A 24,657-nucleotide genomic window follows, 5' to 3' on the forward strand; every position below is an offset into this window, starting at 1 on the left:
GGACCCAGGTCCCCAAACACTTTTTAGGACAGTAACCTGCATATTACCCTTTAAAATGAGCACTTTAGATTGTGAACGTTCGAGTCCCATAGACTTTAATAGGGTTCTAAAGTTCACACAAAGTTTAGGTCTGTTCGCAGGTTCTGGTGCGAACCGAACCGGGGGGTGTTCGGCTCATCCCTAGTTGTGGCATTTTGTCCCTTTCAGTTTCCCTGGTTATGAACATCTATCAGCTTCAAAAATCTGCAACTAGGGAAATATATGAGTACGGTCTGCCATTGCTGATCATATTCCTAACATTTCCTCCAATCCTGTCTCCTTTCATGCCATACAACGATAAAACGATGTTAGTATCAAGTATTTATATTGTATTTACAGCACTAAAACCACAACCAATATAAAAAGCTTAGACTCTGCTCTATGCTCAGTTTACCCTAATGCCCCGTACACACGATCGGATTTTCTGACAACAAATATTGGATGTGAGCTTGTTGGCGGAAAGTCTGACCATGTGTACGCTCCATCAGACATTTGTTGGTGGAAAGTCCGACCACGTATACGCTCCATCGGACATTTGTTGGTGGAAAGTCCGACCACGTGTACGCTCCATCGGAGATTTGTTCGTGGAAAGTCTGACCACGTGTACGCTCCATCGGACATTTGTTGGTGGAAAGTCCGACCACGTGTACGCTCCATCGGACATTTGTTGGTGGAAAGTCCGACCACGTGTACGCTCCATCGGACATTTGTTGGTGGAAAGTCCGACCACGTGTACGCTCCATCGGACATTTGTTGGTGGAAAGTCCGACCACGTGTACGCTCCATCGGACATTTGTTGGTGGAAAGTCTGACCACGTGTACGCTCCATCGGACATTTGTTGGTGGAAAGTCTGACCACGTGTACGCTCCATCGGACATTTGTTGGTGGAAAGTCTGACCACGTGTACGCTCCATCGGACATTTGTTGGCGGAAAGTCCAACAACATCATCCGATCTGACTTTTTCCATCGGAATTTCCAACCATGAGAGTTTCGGGCCCCGGTAATAAAGTGAAAACAAATCAAGAGGAGGGGCACAAAAGAAGCTTTTTTGATTAATAAAGGCAAAAAAAGCAAAATTCACAAATGTAAGAAGTATCCTAATGCCGTGTACACACGACTGGACTTTGACGGACTGGAATCCGTCGGACAATTAGATTGTGTGTGGGCTCCAGCGGACTTTTTCTTCCCAAAAGTCCGGCGGACCTAGAAATAGAACTTGCTTCAAATCTTTCTGACGGACTCGAGTCCGGTCGAAAAATCCGGTCGTCTTTATGCTAGTCCAACGGACTAAAACCAATGGTAGGGCAGCTTTTGGCTACTGGCTATGAACTTCCTTATTGTACGTCATCACGTTCGAATCCGCCAGATCTTTCTTAAGGTTTGAGGCCACTTTTTTCTCATCAATGGCTTCTAGAACATCCACCGTCAGCTCCGCTCCATAAGAATCCATGTAGTAACTCACTATTACATCTACCGCATCATCGGTTTCTGCCTTTTCTAGCTTGCTTTTGGGGATCTTATTGAAGCCCTTCTCAATTTCCCAGTTCATTAATTTGCTCCGAAACCTCTTGAAGCTCTTCTCACCCAGCTCATCCAAGGCCCTGAGCAGGGCATCTCGCACACTCCGTGCCACCCTCCCCTACGTGGTGCCTCGAAAGATGCCAACCTTAGCTCCATCTGCAGCTGCTCACCCTCTCTTCCCCTTTCTCTTCCCCTTTCAAGACAAATAGTTTTGAAAGTGAAAGTAATTTAGCTTTTTCTCACCTAAAAAATAAATAAATCACGCTGACTGAATTCAAAGCTTCTTTGTGTCAGGCAGAGGAGGTCATTTTATTTTTTTGGTGCAGCAGTGAAGATTTGGTTGAACGTCTTTTCTGAGTGTTGGACATATAATGCAGCTTCGTAGATGGAGGGGACCAGGGCCGTTTTTAAGGCGGGGCAAAAGGGGCAGCTGCCCTGGGCCCTGTCATTGTTGTGGGGCCCAAAGCAGCTGCCTCATACTTGCCAACTATCCCAGTTTAAATTCCATTGTTCCTTGAGGTTTTAGTCCTGTGCTGTGTCCCGATATCTCAGTGTGAAGTGCTGCTACTAATGCTGCCCAGCTCTGCCCTTTTGTTGTGTACAGATGACTCGCCTGCAGACCCTGTGTTTACATGTAAATACCGACATTGACATGTAAATAGTGATGACATTAATTTGTAAATAGAGGCAGGCCGGCACGATTCATATGTAAATAGAGCCGGTATTCATATGTAGATCATGCCCCCCTGAGGTCATATGCACCAATACTGAATGCTGCCCACTGGGGGGTGAAGGGGCATGCTTGAAAGTCTGCACTGCACTGCCACTGAGCCAGAGAGTCCTAGGATCCCTGGGAGTTTAATGTCTATTAATGGGGGAGGAGATGATGTGCTGTAACCTCTAGCAACCAATCAGTAAGCAGCAATGATGGGCAGTAACCTATAGCAACCAATCAATGAGCAGTATTGATGTACAGTAATCTCTAACAACCAATCAACAAGCAGAAATTATGTGCTGTAACCTCTAGCAACCAGTCAGTGAGTGTTAATTATACACTGTAACATCTGGCAACCAAACACATTCGCTGTCTAATCTGATACAGTAAACTGATTTTGAGTCTTGCTGCTTTTTATTATATGTCTCAAAGCAGGTGGAGAGAGAAACTGCATGGGGGGGGGCAACATTTTTTTTTGCCCAGGGTCCAATCAATATTAAAGACAGCCCTGGAGAGGACACAGACACATCCTACCCCCGACCACCTGAAATATAATAGCAGTTAATTTCATAGAACAATGGTTTCCTCTCATAAAATGTTTTTTATCTAAATGTAGAGCCACACCTGAAGGAGCCGCTTGGTAAATTTGAGTTCTCTGTTCAGCGCCTTGTCTCCAAGAACAAACTCAGACCCTCTGACACACCTAGTTGAATGAAAATCACTGCAAACACGAATAAAGACACAGGTGGAAAATACCTTTATCCTGGCTGTGGGTTATTATTAGTGAATAGACACACACCTGTTCAGCCCCGGAAGTATTTACCCCCTTCCTGACCGGGACCATTTTTTTGCGATACGGCACTGCGTCGCTTTAACTGGCAATAGCGCGACTCTGTACCCAAATAAAATTGACGTCCCTTTTTCCCCACAAATAGAGCTTTCTTTTGTTGGTATTTGATCACCTCTGCGGTTTTTATTTATTGCGCTTATAAACAAAAAAAGACCAACAATTAAAAAAAAAAAGCAATATTGTTTACTTTTTGCTAAAATAAATATATATAAAAAAAATAAATTTAAAAACAAATTTCTTCATCAGTTTAAGCCGATATGTATTCTTCTACATATTTTTGGTAAAAAAAAATAAAAAATCACAATAAGTGTTTATTGATTGGTTTGCACAAAAGTTATAGCGTCTACAAAATAGGGAATAGAAATATGGCATTTGAAAGCCATTTGTATTATTTTTTTATTTTTTTTACTGGTAGTGATCAGCGATTTTTATCGGGATTGCGGCTGTCAGAAACCATGAATCAGACCGAGACAGGAGTACAATTAAATCACACTTGTTTATTAATAAAAATAAAAAGGTAAATAGAGAAAGCGCAGTCAAGGCATAGCCAGAGTCCAGTAACCGGATCAAGTAGTCAACCACGCCAGAAGTCAGGGATCTAAGTGGAGCAACAGCAAGCAGGATAAGGAGCCAGAAGGGATGTCAGCAATCCAGTCTTTAAACAGAACCGCAGGAGATGGTTTCTTGTGATGTGACCAAGGCAAAGGCAGAGATGAAGTGAGCTGGACAGCTTTAAGTAGGCAGGTCAGACGAGCTGGATAAGGAACAGCTGGTAACTGTGGAGAGAGATGAGAGCTGGCAATTAGCCGACAGCTGAGTAGCCAGCCCAGAGAAGGAAGGGCTAAGCCCTGACAGCAGCAGACAGATCACACAAATTTTGACACATTTTTTGGACCATTGACATTTATACAGCGTTCAGTGCTATGAAAATGCACTGATTACTGTGTAAAAAACACTAGGGGGCGATCAAGGGGACTGACTGGAGAAGGAGACAGATCGTTGTTCCTACTTAATAGGAACAGAATATCTATCTCTGCTCTCTTGTCAAAACAGGGATTTGTGTGTTTACACACAACTCCCCGAGCTGGCTCTTGTGCCTGTGATCGCGGGTCCCCCGCCGTGCGGCGGCATGCGCACCTGCTACGACTCTTAAAGGAGCCGCCGTATGGGTATGGTGATTTGCGCGACAGTGCCACTTTGCCGACGTATATCAGTGTGAGCCGGTCGGCAATTGATTAAAAATAAACACATTTATTATATTGGCAGGAGCGTAGTATAAACAGCAGTAGAACATAAATGCACACATACCAAACAGAATTGAACATAGACGGATAAACAGAGTAGTAACTATGCTAGAAATGCTAAGGTCAGCATTCTATATCCCTAAGTCAAATCAATATAGCTATTAGCAGGCCACTGAGGCCAGCAATAAACAGTCTAAATAGACTATGAATACAGTATCAATGACAATAATACTACACTGGTTTAGAATACACTCTAAGGGATTGGCCGGGGTCTCCTAAAGCCCCGTACACACGAGAGGACTTATGTCCGACAGACTTCCGAAGGAGTTCCGACGGAGTTCTGACGGACTTTTCGGCGGAGCGGACTTGGCCACACACAATCACACTAAACTCCGACGGATTCGAACGTGATGACGTACGACTGGATTAGAATAAGGAAGTTCATAGCCAGTAGCCAATAGCTGCCCTAGCGTCGGTTTTAGTCCGTCGGAATAGCATACACACGAGTGGATTTTTCGAAGGGACCGGGTCCGGCGGAGTTCCGTCGGGAAAATTTGAAGCATGTTCCATATTCTAAAGTCCTTCAGACTTTGGCGAGTCAAAAGTCCGTTGCAGCCCACACACGATCGAATAGTCTGACGGACTCAGTCCGTCGGACTTTGGACGTTGAAAAGTCCGCTCGTGTGTACGCGGCATAAGAGGTACTTCTTTAAATAGCAAAGGGGCGAATGCTTTGGGGCAGCAACAGTTAGCGGCAGTTTTTAGTCTTAACTCTTCAGTTGGCTGCAATGTTGGAGCTCTTTAACCGTTGGAGCGATTTGAGGCAGTCAATAAGGCCTGCAGGCAGTATTATAACAATGGAGTAGCTGACTAGATGGCTCCTAATGGCTCAGTCCCTAAGGACGGTAGTAGACAATGGCCGACAGGCCTCTCACCAGACCCAGCAATGCAGTGGCCCCTCTGGACGGGTGGCCCTTCACTCTCAGTTGCCTGTGGTAACCCCTGACATGGCAGGGACCGTACCCCGGCAGCAGCTGTGTCCTTCAGCTTTCAGATCACAGTGCAGTGCTCTGGTCTTCCTGACAGTAATGGCTCTCCAGTGGCTCAGTCTCTCTCCCTTCTCCCCTGGAAACTCTGCCCTGAGGTGACTCACTTTGCCTGGGAAAAAAGAAATACATGTCCAATCTGATTCTCTGTGTCCAAGCTAGCTGGGGGGTGTAGTCCATGGCCCATTAAATGGCATGGGTCGCACTGTCTCTGGGGCAACGCTTGCCATGAATGCTCATCAGGTTCTCCTAATTAGCTCTTGGTGCTACTAAGAGGGAGGGAAAGACAAAGCGGCCGGCAGACTGAGATCACAGAGAGTCCGCTGTCCTCCCCTGTCGTTGCTCTGGTCCTCTCTGGACCCCACTGTTGACAGGCGGAGAGGCGAGTGGGCAGGAACACTGAGAACCACTCTATCTCTCTGGGGGGGTATCCCCGCAGCCACCCACAGCACGGACCACTCTGTTCCCTGTTCTGGCAGCATGAGGGGGCGAGAGGGGGGAAGAGGGGTGGTCACTACACATTCCTCACACCAAAGAACCTTTGGTCCACAAAGGAGTGACAGAGTCAGTATAATATACAAGTAAAAGGTGCAAAACTTTAGTACCTCAGTCAGTAGTAACCATATATAAACCATGATAGTCCAAACAGGTATAGATGAGTATAGAGTCCGTATGTGAGGGCTGCCACCAATGGAGACCAGAAGCCAATTCCAGTAAAGCTGAAAGAGAACAAGGAAAGGGGCATCTCTGCGTGTATAAGTGAAACACTTTAATAGTAGAAACACAATATCAAATCACATGGGAGCAGGTATGGTAGAGTACATCTCAGGGCTGAGTATTGTCCAGGGACTTCTCCTCTAACCTCTGAAGGTAGAAGACTTCAGGAGCCACAGCTCTTAGCACTACAGGCATTGATAGCTCACCACCCCATCCTTCCTGGGATCTGCCGTGATCCACAACGCCAGGGAGAAGTGGAACTATTGTGACCTGGTCACCCATCCTGCTCCTGGACACTACTCAGCCCAGAGATGTACTCTACCATACCTGCTCCCATGTGAGTTGGTATTGGGGGTTATTTACGAAAGGCAAATCCACTTTGCACTGCAAGTGCACTTGGAAGTGCAGTCGCTCTAAATCTATGGGGTAGATCTGAAATGACCCCCTCGGATCTACAGTGACTTTACTTTCAAGTACACTTTCAGTGCAAAGTGGATTTTCCTTTAGTATATAACCCCCATTGTGTTTTACTATACACTCAGAGGTGCCCCTTTCCTTGTTTTCAGTATGATGTCCATAACCTGATACAAGCTCTCAAAATACATCAGAAGGCAAAAGCAATTTAATACATATAAGAGAACAAGCAATTGACATGTACATTTGAATCTGGCAATGTAAACTCCCACCATTTGTCATAAGAGGCAAGGTTATCTTGCCCATAAGGCACCAACATGGCATGGCCCACTTAGATGTGCCAGGGAGTAAGTTGGAGTTGCCTTCCACTGAATTGGACTGAATCGAATCCACTTTGAGTCAGCCTTTTGTGAGTTCTTTATGAGAAGATATCTTCCTCAGAACTTTCACCTAAAGTATCATAAGTCAGTCTTTTATGGGGCCAGATTCTTTGTTTTTGTTTCTGCTCGTTATGCTTGGATGATTCTGGCCTGCGACAGCTGGTAGAACCGGCTAAGCCAGTCAGGTTGGCATTTTTTTTCCTCAACCGCCCCCACCCCCAACTCAGATGAACCAGTAAATATGCTATGGGCGCCTTACATGGCTGAGCGATAAATATACTAATTACTAGTACTTATCCATTATGGAAACTCAGGACTGTTTCTACTTGGTGATGCGATGCCAAAACATATGAGTTCCATGTAACTGTTTTTCTGCTACTTGACTTATGACCAGCATTTGGAAACTTGTATTGCACATAAGAGAGTCTGCTGGTCATTGATGGATAAATGGTGGCTTACCACACCTCTACATTTACCTATCACAGGATTTACAGATGTGATCTGTGTTGAAACATCACGAGCTTTGACACGCAATCTACTGGCATATACATGCATATTCAAGTATAGCATGCAAGGGAGACTGTATGACATCGAAATCCTCCACTGGACCACGCTATTGTTCATCTGCTATCAACTTATATATGTGATCTACTTTGTTTACCTAAAGGGCTTGCAACTTCTTGAAATATAGACTTTATTGTATACCATCCTACTTTAGTGTGTGAGGAAGGTGGATCAATATCTGCATAGCCTTCCCCCCTTTTCATTGTGCCCTCCTCTAGACCACACTATATGATCTTCATGGTTAACATATGTTCAAAGTTTTATGGAGCCACATATATATCCCAATGGACATCAATCCCTATATAGACATTATATGCTTTGTGTCCTACCAATCAATGCATGATCATATGACTAACTAAACTTCCAAGGACATTTTTCTTTTTTGTTGATTTACGTAAGGGCATCGCATTTATTACACAGAGAGCTGCCGTTGCATCACCAGGACAATATATTTTGACCATAGCATATACAATATGCACTAGGGCATTTGTTTGAGTATAGTGGAGGTGTTTTAGAAATTGTTTTTTTAACATTTGTGTACAATAAAGTGGATTAATACAATGCTATAGCTACTGAGATTTTTGGATATATAGACCCTTTTTCATATCTGGTTAAGTCCACAACTAGTATTTTAGTTTTTGACGCTTCATGATTCTGATCAGGGGCGGTGCTACCACTAGGCAAACTAGGCAGCCGCCTAGGGTGCCGTGCTGCCTAGGGCACCTGTCCCCTGGTGTTCCTATTCTCTTCTTTCTGCAGCAAGCAGCCAAGTCTCAGCATCAGCAGGCAGTTGCTGCTCTGTTCGCACACAGTGTCAGCAGCAGAGGACTGTGTCTGTGTCTCGACTCCCGAATGAATGGAAGCAAGCAAACAGTCATTGATGGGAACTGGTAGGCTGCATTGAAGGGTGCTGGTGAGGTTGCATTTGATGGGCACTGGTAGGTTGCATTTGATGGGCACTAATGAGGCTGCATTTGATGGGCGCTGGTGAGGCTGCATTGATTGGCGTTGGTGAGGCTGCATTGATTGGCGTTGGTGAGGCTGCATTTGATGGGCACTGGTAGGTTGCATTTGATGGGCACAGGTGAGGCTGCATTTGATGGGTGCTGGTGAGGCTGCATTTGACGGGCACTGGTGAGGTTGCATTTGATGGGCGCTGGTGAGGCTGCATTTGATGGGCACTGGTGAGGTTTCATTTCATGGGCCCTGGCGAGGCTGCATTTGATGGGCACTTTCTTTAAAAAGGTGGGGTTTACGTGGGCAGGGAAAAGAGGGTGGGTACAGGGGTGGAGCCAAGGGGGGGCGGCAATATAAGGTTTCGCCTAGGGTGTCAAATTCCTTGCACCAGCCCTGATTCTGATTTACTTGGCTCTTCCTCTGGCATTGTAGCCACACTTTCCGATTGTTTTTCAGAGGTTCTTACAACAAGATAGACATGTAATGGGATATCTGTGGGGTGAATAATCAGACATTCAGACAAGTGGCCATAAAATAGTTGGCCACTGTGTCCCTTCTTTTCCCCATCACCACCCCCCCAAGTGGTAATTGTGAAGGTGGAATGATGTATGTAAGAAATGCATTATGCCGCGCACACACGAGCGGACTGTATGGCATACTTAGTTCGTCATACAATCCGACGGACAGTCCGTCGTACTTTCCACTGAACGGACTTGACCACACACGGATGCACAAACAGTCCGTCGAAAGCTTGCGTGATGACGTGTACAGCACGTACGACGGGACTAGAAATAGGAAGTCCAAGACACAGCAAAGCACCCTTCCGCCGTGTAAATCCTTTCTGGGCATGCGCCATTCTTAGTCCGTCGAACTAGCATACTGACGACCGTACTGTCCTCTGAAACCAAAGTACGACGGACAGAATTTTGAAAAAACCGAAATACTTAGGCCGCGTACACACGGGCGGACTGTTCGCTCAACTTTGTCCGCTGAACAGTGTTTCAGCGGACAGTCCGCCCGTGTGTGGGCTTTCAGCGGACAGTTTCAGCGGACAGTTTGACGGACAAAGTCTTTCGGAAATTCCGAAAAACTGTCCGCTGAAACTTTGTTTGAGCGAACAGTCCGCCCGTGTGTAGGCTACTTTCGAAATGAGCGGACTGTTCCCGCTCGGAGGAAAGTCTGCTCATTTCGAGCGCGTGTGAAGGTAGGCGGGGCCCGCGACGGAGACGTTGCGGGCTCCGCCGCCTGGAATGGACTTAAAGGGGAACCCCAACGCCGAAAAAAATCGGCGTGGGGGTCCCCCCAAAGTCCACAACAGACCCTTGTCCGAGCACGCTACCCGGCCGGCCAGGAAAGGGGGGCGAGCGTGCGCGCCCCCCCTCCTGAGCCGTACCAGGCCGCGTGCCCTCAACATGGGGGGTGCCTTGGGGAAGGGGGGGCCGCGCGGCCCCCCCACCCCAAAGCACCTTGTCCCCATGTTGATGAGGACAAGGGCCTCTTCCCGACAACCCTGGCCGTTGGTTGTCGGGGTCTGCGGGCGGGGGGCTTATCGGAATCCGGGAGCCCCCTTTAATAAGGGGGCCCCCGGATACCGGCCCCCCACCCTATGTGAATGAGTATGGGGTACAATGTACCCCTACCCATTCACCTGTAAAATAAAAGTACCCAAAAAAAAACAACACACGAGAAAAAATATTTTATTGCACAGCTCCGGGGGTCTTCCGTCTTCGGGGGTCTTCTCGCCGGACTCCTCCGCTATCTTCGTGTAGCTCTTTTGCTAGCGGAGGAGTCCGGCTTTCTTCCTCCCTGCCGCTGGCCTCTTCTCCCGACTTCGGGGGTCTTGTCCCCCTCTTCGGTTCTTCTGCCGGGCCACCGCGCCTTCTTGTAGCTCTTTTGCAGGCGGTGGCCCGGTCTTCTGTCGCCGCTGTCGCCGTCGCCGCCTTCCGTTCTTCTTCTTCTTCTTGTTCTTCTTCTTCTTCTCCAGGAGATGTTGACACGACGCTCTCTCCGGCCGGAATGCCAGAGCCGCCCTGCGCTGCCACTTATATAGTGACAATGGGGCGGTGTCACATGGTATATGTCACATGGGTTGGTCACATGGGTTGATGTCACATGGTGACCCCGCCCCCTTACGATGTCATAGTCTCCATGTGACCAACCCATGTGACATATACCATGTGACACCGCCCCATTGGCACTATATAAGTGGCAGCACAGCGCGGCTCTGGCATTCCGGCCGGAGAGAGAGCGACGTGTCAACATCTCCTGGAGAAGAAGAAGAAGAAGAAGAAGAAGAAGAACGGAAGGCGGCGACAGAAGACCGGGCCACCACCTGTAAAAGAGCTACAAGAAGGCGCGGTGGCCCGGCAGAAGAACCGAAGAGGGGGACAAGACCCCCGAAGTCGGAAGAAGAGGCCGGCGGTGGGGAGGAAGAAAGCCGGACTCCTCCGCTAGCAAAAGAGCTACACGAAGATAGCGGAGGAGTCCGGCGAGAAGACCCCCGAAGACGGAAGACCCCCGGAGCTGTGCAATAAAATATTTTTTCTCGTGTGTTGTTTTTTTTTGGGTACTTTTATTTTACAGGTGAATGGGTAGGGGTACATTGTACCCCATACTCATTCACATAGGGTGGGGGGCCGGTATCCGGGGGCCCCCTTCTTAAAGGGGGCTCCCGGATTCCGATAAGCCCCCCGCCCGCAGACCCCGACAACCAACGGCCAGGGTTGTCGGGAAGAGGCCCTTGTCCTCATCAACATGGGGACAAGGTGCTTTGAGGTGGGGGGGCCGCGCGGCCCCCCCTTCCCCAAGGCACCCCCCATGTTGAGGGCACGCGGCCTGGTACGGCTCGGGGGGGGGGGCGCGCTCGCTCGCCCCCCCTTTCCTGGCCGGCCGGGTAGCGTGCTCGGACAAGGGTCTGTTGTGGACTTTGGGGGAACCCCCACGCCGATTTTTTCCGGCGTTGGGTGTCCCTTTAAGTCCATTCCAGGCGGCGGTGCCCGCGACGTCTCCTTCGCGGGCCCCGCCTACCTGTACACGCGCTCGAAATGGGCAGACTTGCCTCCGCCTTACGTGGGCGAGTCCGTTCATTTCAAAAGTTGAGCGAACTGTTTGGCAAACAGTTCGCTGAAACAGTCCGCTCAAAAAGTGCCGTGTGTGGGCAAGTCCGCTCATGCAAATTTTGAGCGGACTGTTGCGGCAACTGTTTGACGAACAAAGTTTCAGTGAACAGTCCCCGCGTGTGTACGCGGCCTTAGTACGCCGGACTGCACGCTGAAAAAGTCCGCTGAAGCCCACACACGAGCGGATTGTCCGCTGAAATGTGTTTCGACTGACTAAGTACGCCATACAGTCCGCCCGTGTGTACGCGGCATTAGTCTTATTAGCCATTCCAAGTAATGGAATGACAAATATAGAAATATTCCGTGTATGAAGAACTAAACTGTTTGGACATTTAGACTACATTTAAAAAAAAAACAGTTTCAAATAATGGACAGTAAGACATAATGGGGGTTATTTAGGAAAATCCACTTTGCACTGTGGAAGTAAAGTCGCTGTAGATCCGAGGGCAACATGCAAGGAAAACAAAAAACAGCATTTTAGCTTGCACATGATTGGATGATAAAATCAGCAGAGCTTCCCCTCATTTCAGATCTACCCCTTATGCCCCGTACACACGAGCGGACTTTTCGACATCCAAACTCCGACGGACTGAGTCCGTCAGACTATCCGATCGTGTGTGGGCTGCAACGGACTTTAGCTTCGCTAAAGTCTGACGGACTTTAGAAATGAAGCATGCTTCAAATTTTCCCGACGGAACTCCGCCGGACCCGGTCCCCTTCGAAAAATTTGCTCGTGTGTGTGCTACTCCGACGGACTAAAACCGACGCTAGGGCAGCTATTGGCTACTGTCTATGAACTTCCTACGTCGAATCTAGTCGTACGTCATCACGTTCGACTCCGTCGGAGTTTGGTGTGATGGTGTGTGGTCAAGTCCGTTCGGTCGAAAAGTCCGCCAGAACTCCGTCGGAACTCCGGCGGAACTCCTTTGGAGGTCTGTCAGACTTAATCCCTCTCGTGTGTACGGGGCATTAGAATTAGAGTGACTGCACTTCCAAGTGCACTTGCAGTGCAAAGTGGATTTGCCTTCCGTAAATAACCCCCATAGTGTACATGGCAGTGGGCACTGGTGGGCAGAGCAATGAAGCTCTGCATGTCATCCTCAGAGGCTCACTGGGCTCAGTGAACAACACTTCCAAATAGGTAATGAAGGAACTCTTTGATTGCTCTTTGCCTTGTGGCTCCCTAAATAAGTGCCTCAAAAAGGTTCTTCAACTAGTGAGGCCCATCCAATAGTATACAGCGCAAGGAGAAAAAGCTGTAGAAGGATAGGCCCCAGAACGACTATTTATTGGGATTGTTTTCCCATTCTGGGGTTGTACGGCAGTGGGGACAGAGGCGGTTTGCTCCCTCCTGGAGCCTCTTTGATGTAGGAATTTTTTTTGCACCTGATTATCTGCAGCGCCTTTACACTGGCCATTTGGCTCCTTTGTGTTTATTTCTGTATTTTTATGCTTCATTGCCTATATATATATATATATATATATATATATATATTTTTTTTTTTATTATTATTATTATTTTTTTTCTATAGCTTTTTCTCCTTGTGTGAGGCTCTCTGTTCTATATCTGAGAGGTTTGATGGGCATCTATTTCAGGTGCGTACTAATGATGAGATATTATACATATATTTTTATATACATTTTTAATATAGCCTATTTGGTATAGTCTCTATTAAATCAGAGACACATTTCATCAGAGAGTTTTTGCTGTGTCACCTTTACACACACACATATATATATATATATATGTTCTCTCTTTATTTTTTGACAGTTTGTCTGTTCATTTCTTATACCTTGTCCTTGCTCCTGCACTCGCCCAGGAATTTGCCTTTAAGGGCCTATAGATGTCCCTTGATTTGGTCAGTCCAGCCGTGGTAAGCTTCAATGTCCATTCTTTATGGGAATGCAGTTATGGGTTGGAACCGTGTATATGATATATTATTCTTAGTATTGTTTGGATTGTTGAACGCGCTCACCTCTGTGGCAGATTTGAGATGTGTCCATATATGTTCCAATCCTTACAATCATTATTGCATGTATTTTTGATTGGTTTGTTTATAAGCTTGATTATTTATATGTGTGTTCTTTATAGAGATAACTACATATAGGGCGTTATTTACTAAAGGCAAATCCACTTTGCACTGCAAGTGCACTTGGAAGTGCAGTCACTGTAGATCCGAAGGGGGACATGCAAGTAAAATAAAAAACAGCATTTTTGCTTACACATGATTGGATGATAAAATCAGCAGAGCTTCCCCTCATTTCAGATCTATCCTTTAGATTTAGAGTGACTGCACTTGCAGTGCAAAGTGGATTTGCCTTTCGTAAATAACCCCCATAATGTCTCTGGAAACATACTCCTGAAGAAGCGGTCACACCGCGAAACATGTTGAGTCTGAACTGATCTAGGACGACATTCCGGTTCCTTTCCCTGGATGGATACAGAACAGGGGTGGACTGACAACTCATGGGGCCCCCGGGCAATAGGAAATTTTGGGGCCCCCAGGCAATCGGAGTATACACAAACACACACACAGTATACAATCACACACACAGTATACACAGACATGTTTATATTGGCTCAGAAGGTACTGGAGAGTTGGGGCAGCTATAATCTCAGGATTTACACACTGTCCCTGGTTTTACGGAGGCTGGCAACCCTGATGGGGCCCCCTAGTGGCATGGGGCCCTCGGGCAGTGCCCGAGTAGCCCAATGGTCAGTCCGCCCCTGATACAGAATGAATTTATATGTATTGTATATTCCCTCTTTTCAGGACCTTTTAATCATGTCTTTGTTTCAATAAATGTATGTATTTTTATACAAATGTGTATGTAAGTCCTTACCGTATCATAAGGGTCCAATGAATCATTGTACATGAATACAACCCCCCTTGGCCCCCCAACAGAGTTCTCTTACTGTAATCCCAGGGGTCACTTTGTCTTTTCAGTGCTTTGGATGTCATAAAAGTTCACTTCATTGTCAAGAAGCATTCTACCTGACATCCCATCTCTCTCAATGACCTGGCCAGGTGAGATGCTCAAGCACTTAGACAGTTTGGGTCCAAGTCAATAGGCGTTTATGTTTAATGACCGTGCCGTGCATTCTGAATTGATACAATTATGTTTTTGATTAAAATTGCTCTGTTACTTACTTCATATTGTTTTTTGTCATTTACCTTTAGTACAAGCAGATATAATTTCCCTGAGGAAGCCAATGATTTGGCGAAACATGTAGGAGCTGATATCTCAAATCACAGGCTAACACAAGATCTATGCCTGTGTGGTTTTTCTGTTTGTTCAACAGCTGTAAAATTAACTGCTTAGTACCCACTGTATTAACCTTTGTTTATGTCATACTGTTTTTTTCTTGTTTAGTGTTTTTGTATTTTTATTGTTAAATACAATTATATTGTTAAGTATTTTTTACATATATAGTGTCTTTGTAGTTTTTGGCACCGTGATAATCCCTTTCCCCATCCTTCTCTTCCCCTATACATAAATAAATTCAGTAATAGGGATGAGGTGCCGTATATATTTAGGTTCTTCCAGCTACACTCCCCTTTTTCCATTCCAAATGTTAAATGTAGCATTTTTCAGTTGAAATCATTCCGCATTTGTTCTGCTTTGCCTACAACTCAAAAGCATCTCAGTAGGATATGCTGCATCAAGGGCTGGTGCTACCACTAGGCAAACTAGGCAGTCGCCTAGGGCGCACACTGCTGCCTAGAACGACGGCCACTGATGTTCCTACTCTCTTCTCTCTGCAGCAAGCAACTAAGTCTCAGAATCAGCAGGCAGCCACTGATCCGTTCGCACATAGTGTCAGAGGCGCAGCGGAGGCAGAGGACTGTGTTTATGTCCTGACTCCCGAATGAATGGAAGCAAGCAAACATTCATTGATGGGCGCTAGTGTGGCTGCATTGATGGGCGCTAGTGTGGCTGCATTGATGGGCGCTGATGTGGCTGCATTTGATGGGCACTGGTAAATGCTGCATTTGATGGGCACTGGCGAGGCTGCATTTGATGGGCACTTCATTAAAAAGGTGGGGTATACATGGGCAGGGAAAAGGGGGAGGAGTCAGGGGTGGAGCCAAAGGGGGCGGCAAAATTAGTTTTTGCCTAGGGTGGCAAAAATCCTTGCACCAGCCCTGGCTGCATCCAAAAAATAAAGTGCAATGCAAAACAGGTCAAACTCAGCTTCTGAACAGTCACGTATACGGTTCCATTAAAGTCCATGGTGCTTTGTTGACCTGCATTTGAAAATTCTTCGGGAGAGGGTGGTGCTCAGAGCTGGAGAGAGGAAGGGAGAGGGGGGAAGTAACGTCAGTCGTAGAGCGGTGGAGGAATCGATTCCAACCCACCCACCCAGAGTTGGTTGAAAAGGGGGTAAGGGACAGGTAAGGATGACCTGGCAATGTTGGGTTCCTGGAGGAGAAGATAGAGGGTTACATGTATGGAACATGTTGTACCCATCCATGGGATGGAGGTTGTTTCTGGTACTTTTGGGTTATGAGGGGTTAACCTGGAAGGGTTAAAAAGGGAAGGTCACTGCGAAGGTTGGGTACCGGGGTTTTCAGACTGGAGGCCTAAAGTTTAAAGAAGTTGTTCACAGTGACCAGTGGTATGTTGTTTCCCTCCATGACCCTTAAAAAAGTACATAAAAGTTTAATGGTTATTTATGAAGATGTTATTTATTTAATTGTAGAGTTTGTTAATAAAAAGGCCATCAAGGCCATTTACTCCAAAACCCGGTCAAGTCATTTGTGAGGGATTTGGAGTGGAGCGGTGACACTTTGGACAAGGTGTCTGTCATGTACAAATGTAGTTTTTAGCTCAGAACAGTAATGGGGTTCTGAGGGTTAATTATGTAGGTTAACTTTGACATTAGTTTGGCTGGGCTGTTAGAGTTCTGCCTGGTCATGTGTATGGTGAGGTGCACATGACAGGCTCAGAACCAGGCCTGGTTGGACACTTTGGGTATCGGCGTTCCCCGATACCAATCAGTGGGTGTGCCGGGTCCGGCTGAGGAGTCTGGGGAAGGGTACTTAAGATGTTAAAGTCACGTGTTGAGGGTTCGTTCGTGAGGCCATAGCGGCCTGTTCCTGATACTGGCCCGGGGTAGCCCTGCTAGGGGTCACGGGAGCGTGTGTCGCTCCAACAACATGCTTCGGTTGGTTGGCCCCAATAGATCCGCCTGGTCTGGGGTGAGGATACGTCTGTCCCCGAGTCTCGGAACCGTCTGGTCCGAGGCGCAGTAACTGAGGGATGATTCAAGGCGTCCGGGTGTGCTCTCGGCTTGGAGGGGCACCGCAGCTCGTGCAAGTGATCGGGGGAGAACTCTTCGGAGGAGGACCAACAAGTGGCATCCTGAGAAGTGCCTGGTTACTGAGTTGTGAAGGACATTGACGAATTCACTTTTTTCAGTACTGCCAAGAAGACAGAAAATGTTCCAGGTACTGAGGAAAAAGGTTCCTGTTCACTTCAGTTACAAGTTACTCAAGGTCAGAGACTTCACAAGTTCCGGATCAAAGTGCTGACTGCCATAATCTCTTTGAAGCGCCCAGCTGCGAGTGGCTACTCTCTGGGTGGTACAGTACTAGAGACTTTCTGATATTAGCAGTTCAAGGTGCCTGAGTTCTTTCACCCCTGCCCTCTGTTCCCATACGAGACTGTGTTTATTGGATATTACCCCTGCAATTAAAAACCTTTTCTAAAGGACTTTTATGGTGTCAGCGCCCAAAGTTGTTGGGTACTAACCCTAGGAACCCCTAGACGTGGAAGAACCAGCCAAGCGGAGGTAACCGGTAAGCCCAAAAGTTAAGGCCGCCCTGCTAAGGGTTATGGCCGCTACAGGAGGGGTGAAGTTTTTGGGGATAAAGGGTGTGATCGGGATACTGGGCTTAAGTCCTACAAATGTCCTGCTTGATGCATGTAAATGCATCTAAATGCGCCTACATCAAGGCACATCAAGCGCTTCAGCGTTAATTCATTTCAGTGGCCAGGAGGACACGGGTTCACCCTTTGTCAATGCTTACTGTGTACGAAGAACATTTCCTCAATCCCACGCTGTTTTCGGTTCTATTTCATGTTTACGGGTTCTTAATTTCCTTACCTAGACCTGTGAATCCTGCCTTTTTACAGGTTTGCCGTTAAATACAATTTGAAAGTAATGCAAAAGTGGGCATAACATTTTTTATTAACTTACATAGGTCATTAAAATTTCACATGTTGTTAAAGTAACTCTTCTTCTATAGTAAGTATTCTTCTTCTTCTTCCTTTCCCTTTAGGATTTCATGGAGTTTATGTTTGGCAGATTCAGACCAACCCCTGAGGAACATGCAGAGTTTCTTCATCTGCTTCTGGGAAATATTTTCAGCTCCTATGATGTCATAATGTTCATCAGTTAGCAGACAATACAGCCTGACGATGCCCTCGGATGTTCATTCTCGACGGGCTCCTCCGTGGGTTCTGGAGCAGAAGAGGAGGAAACTGTAAAAAAATATTCACTCAACTTTACAAAACAAAGGGGCTTGTTTAGTGAGAATTAATTATTAGAGATTTTTTTTACAGCTTTTGAAATCTACACTTGCCATGTTAGTACCACTAAAGCCCATTGTCTCCTCCAGAAGGGTTCTACTTATTTGTAGGAGTTCTATCAGGATCAGTGGTGGCCCATTCAGAAGGGACACACAGGTGCCGCACACCCCCCACCATCCAATGCTTCTGGGCCCCCTAATTTACATGCAGGGCTATAGCACATGGATTCCAATGAGGGGGGGGGGGGGTTTGAAGCATGTTATTAGAGCCTGAGGTTCTAATAGGCTTCAAAAAAAGGTGGGCTGGGGCAGGAGAGCACGGTGCTCTGAGCCCATCCAGTTGTGTGATAATAGAGAATGAATATTCGTTATTTTCACACTGAATTTCCTCCCTGCCAATCAGGAAGTGGGTCCTGAAACCCATTTCCCGATAGGAAAAAGGATCCTATTGGCCTGGGAGGAGATGCAGGGTCGGAGGACAATGCACAGCCTGAGGAGACGGAGGACCCACCAGCCACCACTGCTTCTCTCCTCTTCTCGCTATTAAATACAGTCTCTCCGCTCCTCCCCCTCTCCTGCTCATGTTGTGTCTCCGGTTCCTGAGCTCCCGAAGCTGACCGGACCCCCCTCACCCAGTCCCCCGGATCTGGGGGCTCCCCGCAAAATCCGCTTTCGGGGGAGACCAAGGCACCTCAGAGCCAAGAGGACAACCCCCCAGACAGGCTTAAGACTCCCCTGAGCCCCACGTCGCAGACATCTCCACCAGGGGAGATGAAAGGAGCCCCCCTTCCTCCACCAACACCCCCACCATTCTGCTCAGACTGCTATCAGCATTACACAGCTTGGCTTTTCAATAGAGGTACTAGTATCACTGGCCAAAATAAACTTTCCTTATTGTCTTGAGGAGCACCCACAAGGATGGAATGACCATAAATACTATACCATGTTCCCCTTCAGCGAATTCCCTGTAGGAAAAGCCAAGCTAGGCTTGTTATGGCTTGTCTTCAGGCAAGGACATATCTGCATGACAAAGTTGCAGACAGTATTGAAGACTCAATTCTGTATCAGTGCATCATTCTACCCAAAATACATCAATGGAATTATTTTAAAATGAATACACAGGTTGCTTGGTGCCAGACTCTTTTTTCCAAATATGTTAGCTTCCATGTACTTTGGGAATCACTAACTTGGAAGAAGTATTTCCAACGGAATCACTAACTTGGAAGAAGACCACAAGGAGGACCTAAAAAAGTTGTGGTTAAACCCACTTTCTGAAAACTTATGACAGAATGGGGGAGATTTACTAAAACTGGAGCACTCAGAATCTGGTGCGGTTGTGTATGGTAGCCAATCAACTTCTAACTTTAGCTTGGTTTCCATGCAAACTTGCACCAGATTTTGCACACTTCAGTTTTATTATTATTATACACGATTTATATAGCGCCAACAGTTTACGCAGTGCTTTTGTAGCGGTCAGAGGTATAGGAGACCGCAATGCAGGTTTCAAGTACGGGACAGCAGACAAGGAGGCTGAAACAAAGACCGGCTTTATTAAACAGTAAGATATAATGGCCGGAGGAGGAGGATAACAGTATTAACAATTCACAGTAGTTTACAGTAAGGCTAACTGGAATGTGGTACACAAAATGGCTTTCCCGCCAACACATGCACAGTGATACAGGCTACCCTCTTCTAATATGTCCTGCCTGATTCCCGCTTATCGGGACACGTTTCTACAACGTACTATCTCAGTAGGGACTGTACTATTCCCTATCACAATCCAGCACCGGTGCTCACTCACAGTTTGTTAGACAGCTGGAGGGTCCCTTGTCTTGGCCTCCTTCATGAGGCAGGTGAAGTCCAGTTCCTAGTGCTGCAGCTTGCCCGTCTGGGACGGATGGATGAACACAGATGCGGCCCAAAATCACCACAGCTCTCTCTCTCTGCCCGAGGTGCCCGATCTTTAGCTGTATACTGCGACTCTTTATCCACACAAAGTCTCCCTCTCCTCAGGGCAGACTTGACTTTTCCTCAGCTCCGCACAGGAATTCCTCAGCTGCCCACACACTCCTCACAGTTCTCTCTCTCTCTGCCACTTCCTGTTTCCTCTCCTCTGAAGGGTGGGCAGCAACAGTGACATCTTGTGGCTAAACTGGAAATAGCAGGCTGTATATATTATAGATGGAACACAGTGCAATATAGTTCAGTAATCCTAGGGGCTGACCCCTACATGCCTCCCCGCTTAAAGGTGGCCGTCCTCGGCCTTGCTATATAGTCCATGGGGAAGAAAAGGGTTAAATCAATCTTTAACGGCAGCACAACATTGTTCATAATACATACAGTTAGACCAAATAAACTGATCAGCATTGTACCTGTTTGGTGGAACCCCTGCAGTAGACCTACTAGATCTCCGAAGGTCTTGTCTTTCTGTTAGGACTTGTCCTTCCTCCCTTGGAGCTGGTACTGGTTCTATAACAGGGGCTTCATCACGTGCAGAGTCAGGAACAATCCACCAGTCTTCAATATTATTCCCATCGGAAATGACAAATTCTGAGGAAGGGGCAGGGAGTGGTGTCCTCTGTGCAGGTATCCGATCTTCTGACCGACATGGCCGTAGCATATTCCTATGTAGAACCCTTGAAGCCGACTCCCCATTCTCAACACGAACTTCGTAAACTGGACCATTGGGATACACTCTCTTGATCACTTTGTACGGCTGTACCTCCCAACGCTCACTCAACTTGCCTCTGGGCCGTTTCTCTCGAACCAGCACCCGGTCTCCAGGTTGCAACGGAATCTCTTGGATGGGAGGACGGTCAGTATAAGTCTTTTCTTGCAATCTCTGGCCTACTAACCGGCAGATGGTCTGGAGTCGCTTGCGGTGTTCTTTCACCCATGAGGTGGTTGATCGCTCTATCACATCTTCTGGCTGTTCCAAATTCAATTCGACAATTTCTCGTCCGGCTCTACCGAACAGTAGCATGTATGGGGTATAGCCGGTGGTAGTGTGGACACGATTATTGTAGGCCCAGACTAATTCAGGCAGATAGTCTGGCCAGTGTGTCTTTTTGTCCTCCTCTAAGGTTCTCAGCATCTGAAGCAAAGTCCGATTAAAGCGCTCACAGGCCCCATTCCCTTGGGGATGATATGGAGTTGTCCTGGATTTTCCAATGCCATACAGTCGGTGTAACTCCTCCATCACTTTCCCTTGAAAGCATGCTCCTTGATCTGAGTGAATCCGTTTCGGGCATCCATAGACCCGGATGAAATCTTGACAGATGGCCCGAGCTGCAGACTCAGCCGTCTGGTCCCGAGTTGGAGTGACCACTGCAAACTTGGAGAAGTGGTCAATCATGACCAGGCAGTATTGTGGGCCTCTGGCTGACTGTCCCACGAGGAGATAATCTATCAGCAATACCTCCAGCGGTTCCTTGGTCTGTATGGGCTGTATGGGTGCCCTCTGCTCTGTGCTTTTAGTAAGCTCACACACTCTACACTGTCGGCAGACTTCTTCAACTACGACCTCCAGTCGTGGACAATACACATAACGCTGCAGCCACTGGTAAGTTTTGACTGGCCCGAAATGAGCTCCAAATTCATGAGCTTCCCTGGCTATCTCTAGTGCCAGACTCCTTGGTATGACAACCTGCCATCTTGCCTCCAGATCGGCAGGCTGCTGCCACTTGCGGTATAGAACAGCTCCATGAACCTCTAGTCTGTCCCATTGATGTAGAATTGACTTCATCTCAGCATCAAGATCAGCCCTTTCCTCTCTGTCTGGTTTTCTTTGCCGAGCCACCCAACCTTTTATCTGTCGCAGTCCAATGTCTTCATCTTGTATTCGCCCCCATTCCTCATTAGTTCTTGCTAATGCCTTAGGCAGGGACCGGGCCTCCCCGCTTGTCTGTGCTGCGACTGCTGGAGGTGTAAACTTGCGGAAGTCTGGAATTTCATCCTCTTCCTTTTGTTCATCAAGCTCTCCCAATGGAGTTTCAAAAGTAACCCTCGACAGACCATCAGCATTGGTATTCTCTGTAGCAGAGCGATAGCGAATTGAGAAGTCATACTTTGCAAGGCGAGCTGCCCAACGTTGCTCCAGGGCTCCCAGTCTAGCAGTATCCAGATGGGCCAGGGGATTGTTATCAGTCCGTACAAAGATTTTAGCCCCTGTAAGGTAACCGGCAAACTTCTCTGTCATGGCCCACACCAGGGCAAGGAGCTCTAGCCGGAAGGAACTATAGTTATGAGGGTTTCGCTCCGTATCCCGCAGGGACCTACTGGCATAGGCAATCACTCTTTCGTGTCCGTCCTGCATCTGTGACAACACTGCCCCGAGTCCGTAGAGACTACCGTCAGTAGATAAGAAGAATGGTTTGTCAAAATCAGCATAAGCCAAGATGGGGGCCGATGTCAGAGCCTCTTTCAAGGTCAGGAAGGCCTCCTCTTGCTTCTGTCCCCAGGGAACACTTTGACTCTTGGATTGCCCAGCAGTTCCTCTCAAAATCTCATTCAGAGGGCCCGCTATCTTTGCATAGTCTTTGATGAACCGCCGGTAGTAACCAGTCAGACCAAGGAAGGCCTTCAACTCACGCAGCGTTCTAGGCTCCGGCCATTGTTGAATGGCAGCCACTTTATTTTGGGATGGCAGCACCCCGTCTTTGGACACCGTATGGCCTAAGTACTCGATCTCCTTCTTGAAGAGATGACACTTCTTTGGCTTTATCTTCAGGCCATGGGCCCGCAGTCGCTCAAGTACCTGTCCTAATCGGGCCAAGTGTTCTTCAAAAGTAGCAGAGTACACTATAATATCATCCAAGTATATCAGGGTAGCTTCAAAATTTAGATCTCCCAGACATTTTTCCATCAGCCTCTGAAAGGTTCCTGGGGCATTAGACAGCCCAAATGGCATCCTATTAAATTCAAACAGACCCATGGGAAGTATGAATGCTGTCTTTTCCTTGTCTTGTTCAGCCACCGGTACCTGCCAGTATCCACTTGCTAAATCCAAGGTGGAGAAGTATTTAGCCCGCCCTAGGGCTGTTAGGGACTCTTCGATGCGAGGCAGAGGATATGAGTCCCGCACTGTGCACGCATTCAATCTCCGGTAATCCACACAAAATCGAATGGTGCCATCCTTCTTCTTGACAAGCACCACTGGGGCTGCCCAGGGACTTTGACTACCCCGAACCACTCCTGAATCGATCATCTGTTTCAGCAATGTCTTCACCTCTTGATACAACTTGGGTGGAATCTGTCGATATCTCTCTCGGCTTGGGGGAGTGTCCCCCGTCGGTATCTCATGTGTGATAGCATCTGTGCAACCAAAGTCATTGGCATTGCGGGCAAACGCAGCTTGATTCTCCCACAGCATGGTTTCAACTGCTCGTAAATGATCCGGACTTAGAGCTTTCACATCTATCTCCATTTGTTCCAAGATGACTGTCCCATTCCATTCTGGGGTCGGTGCCTCTGCAGGCTTTGCAGTAACTGCCAAGGTCCAAGCAGAATTGCCTATCGGAGCTAGAGTCACTTCTCCCTGACTCAGCACTTCTCCCCGATGTAGGTACACGCGAGCCAGTTCCACTCCCGGCACCAGAGAGACTTCCCGTTGTCCAACGTTTACAGCTCTTATGGGTACTCGTCCATTTTGGACTACTGCCAGTGTCCGGGCCACTAGGACATCCTGACCTAACTCTCCCAGGCCTGCAGGCTCAATGATCACCTCCATACCTTCAAGGTTGCGGGAGGTTCCCACGGGCAAAGTCAGTATAGTCTCCCGATCAGGAGGGAGGGTAAGGGTAGCCCTTCCCGGCACTCGAATATTTCCTACAGACTGATGTACTGGGACACTCTTCTGTGTCCCACAAAACCGGATTAACCGTTGAAATGCCTTTTGCGTTGGTTTGTGTGGAGTGGCATTCTTCCAATAGCCCGGCCCCCTTTTAGTGAACATAATTTGATCCAACTCTCGCAGGATATTCATGCCCATTATCACCGGTACATCTTCTTTGAAGGTTTCAGGGACCAGCAGGATACCTTTTTTTCCAACTTCCTGTCCACACAGACGTACATTCATCCATACGACACCTGTGACAGGGATTTGTTGCTGGTTAGCTGCTGTGACCCGGATCAATGTCCCCTGTTCTGGCTTGGCCAGTGCTTGAAAGTAACGGTTGAAATATGACTCAGGCATGGTCGTTACCTGTGATCCGGTGTCCACTAAACAGTTGACTGGAATGCCTTCAAACTCGGCTCTTATGGTGGGACATCCTGCAACCAGGTGTTCGGAGCTGTGCTGAGTGGCCTGACACTCTACCTCCCCCGCAGTGCGCCTCATTACTGCGGGGGCCTGAAGTTTAACGCCGGCTCTGGGCGTCTAGGCAGGTCCCTCCGGCATTCTCTAGCGAAGTGTCCTTTTTCTCCACACCGCCAGCACTGAGCCTCTCTGCGTTGTTCTCTCTGTCTGTGTGCGGGAGGCGCCCGTAGGCCTGGACTGGCCGAGCTCACTGGAGGATATTGAGGGACTCGGTAGGTGGGAATACGTGGGTAAGGA

At 47.6% G+C, this 24,657-nt stretch overlaps 1 protein-coding gene across 5 annotated transcripts in view; it reads right to left on the reverse strand.

Moving 5' to 3' along the window:
* Positions 1–3,604: 3,604 nt before the first annotated feature.
* The window catches only part of LOC143923564 (pyrin domain-containing protein 1-like), a 34,184-nt gene continuing 13,131 nt past the window's right edge, over positions 3,605–24,657 (reverse strand). For 2 of the 5 annotated variants that reach the window (XM_077447331.1, XM_077447333.1), the window contains one exon: positions 17,747–18,036. In XM_077447331.1, the coding sequence (XP_077303457.1) occupies positions 17,972–18,036 (65 nt within the window). In that variant the 3' untranslated portion in view covers positions 17,747–17,971. Of the gene's footprint in view, positions 3,904–17,746; positions 18,058–24,657 lie in introns of those variants that run through there. The other 3 variants (XM_077447330.1, XM_077447332.1, XM_077447334.1) reach the window with 2 other exon arrangements.

The sequence above is a fragment of the Lithobates pipiens genome, unplaced genomic scaffold (assembly GCF_037356315.1).
Source record: "Lithobates pipiens isolate NorthernLeopardFrog02 unplaced genomic scaffold, aLitPip1_a1.2 Scaffold_22, whole genome shotgun sequence".
Lineage (NCBI taxonomy): Eukaryota > Metazoa > Chordata > Amphibia > Anura > Ranidae > Lithobates > Lithobates pipiens.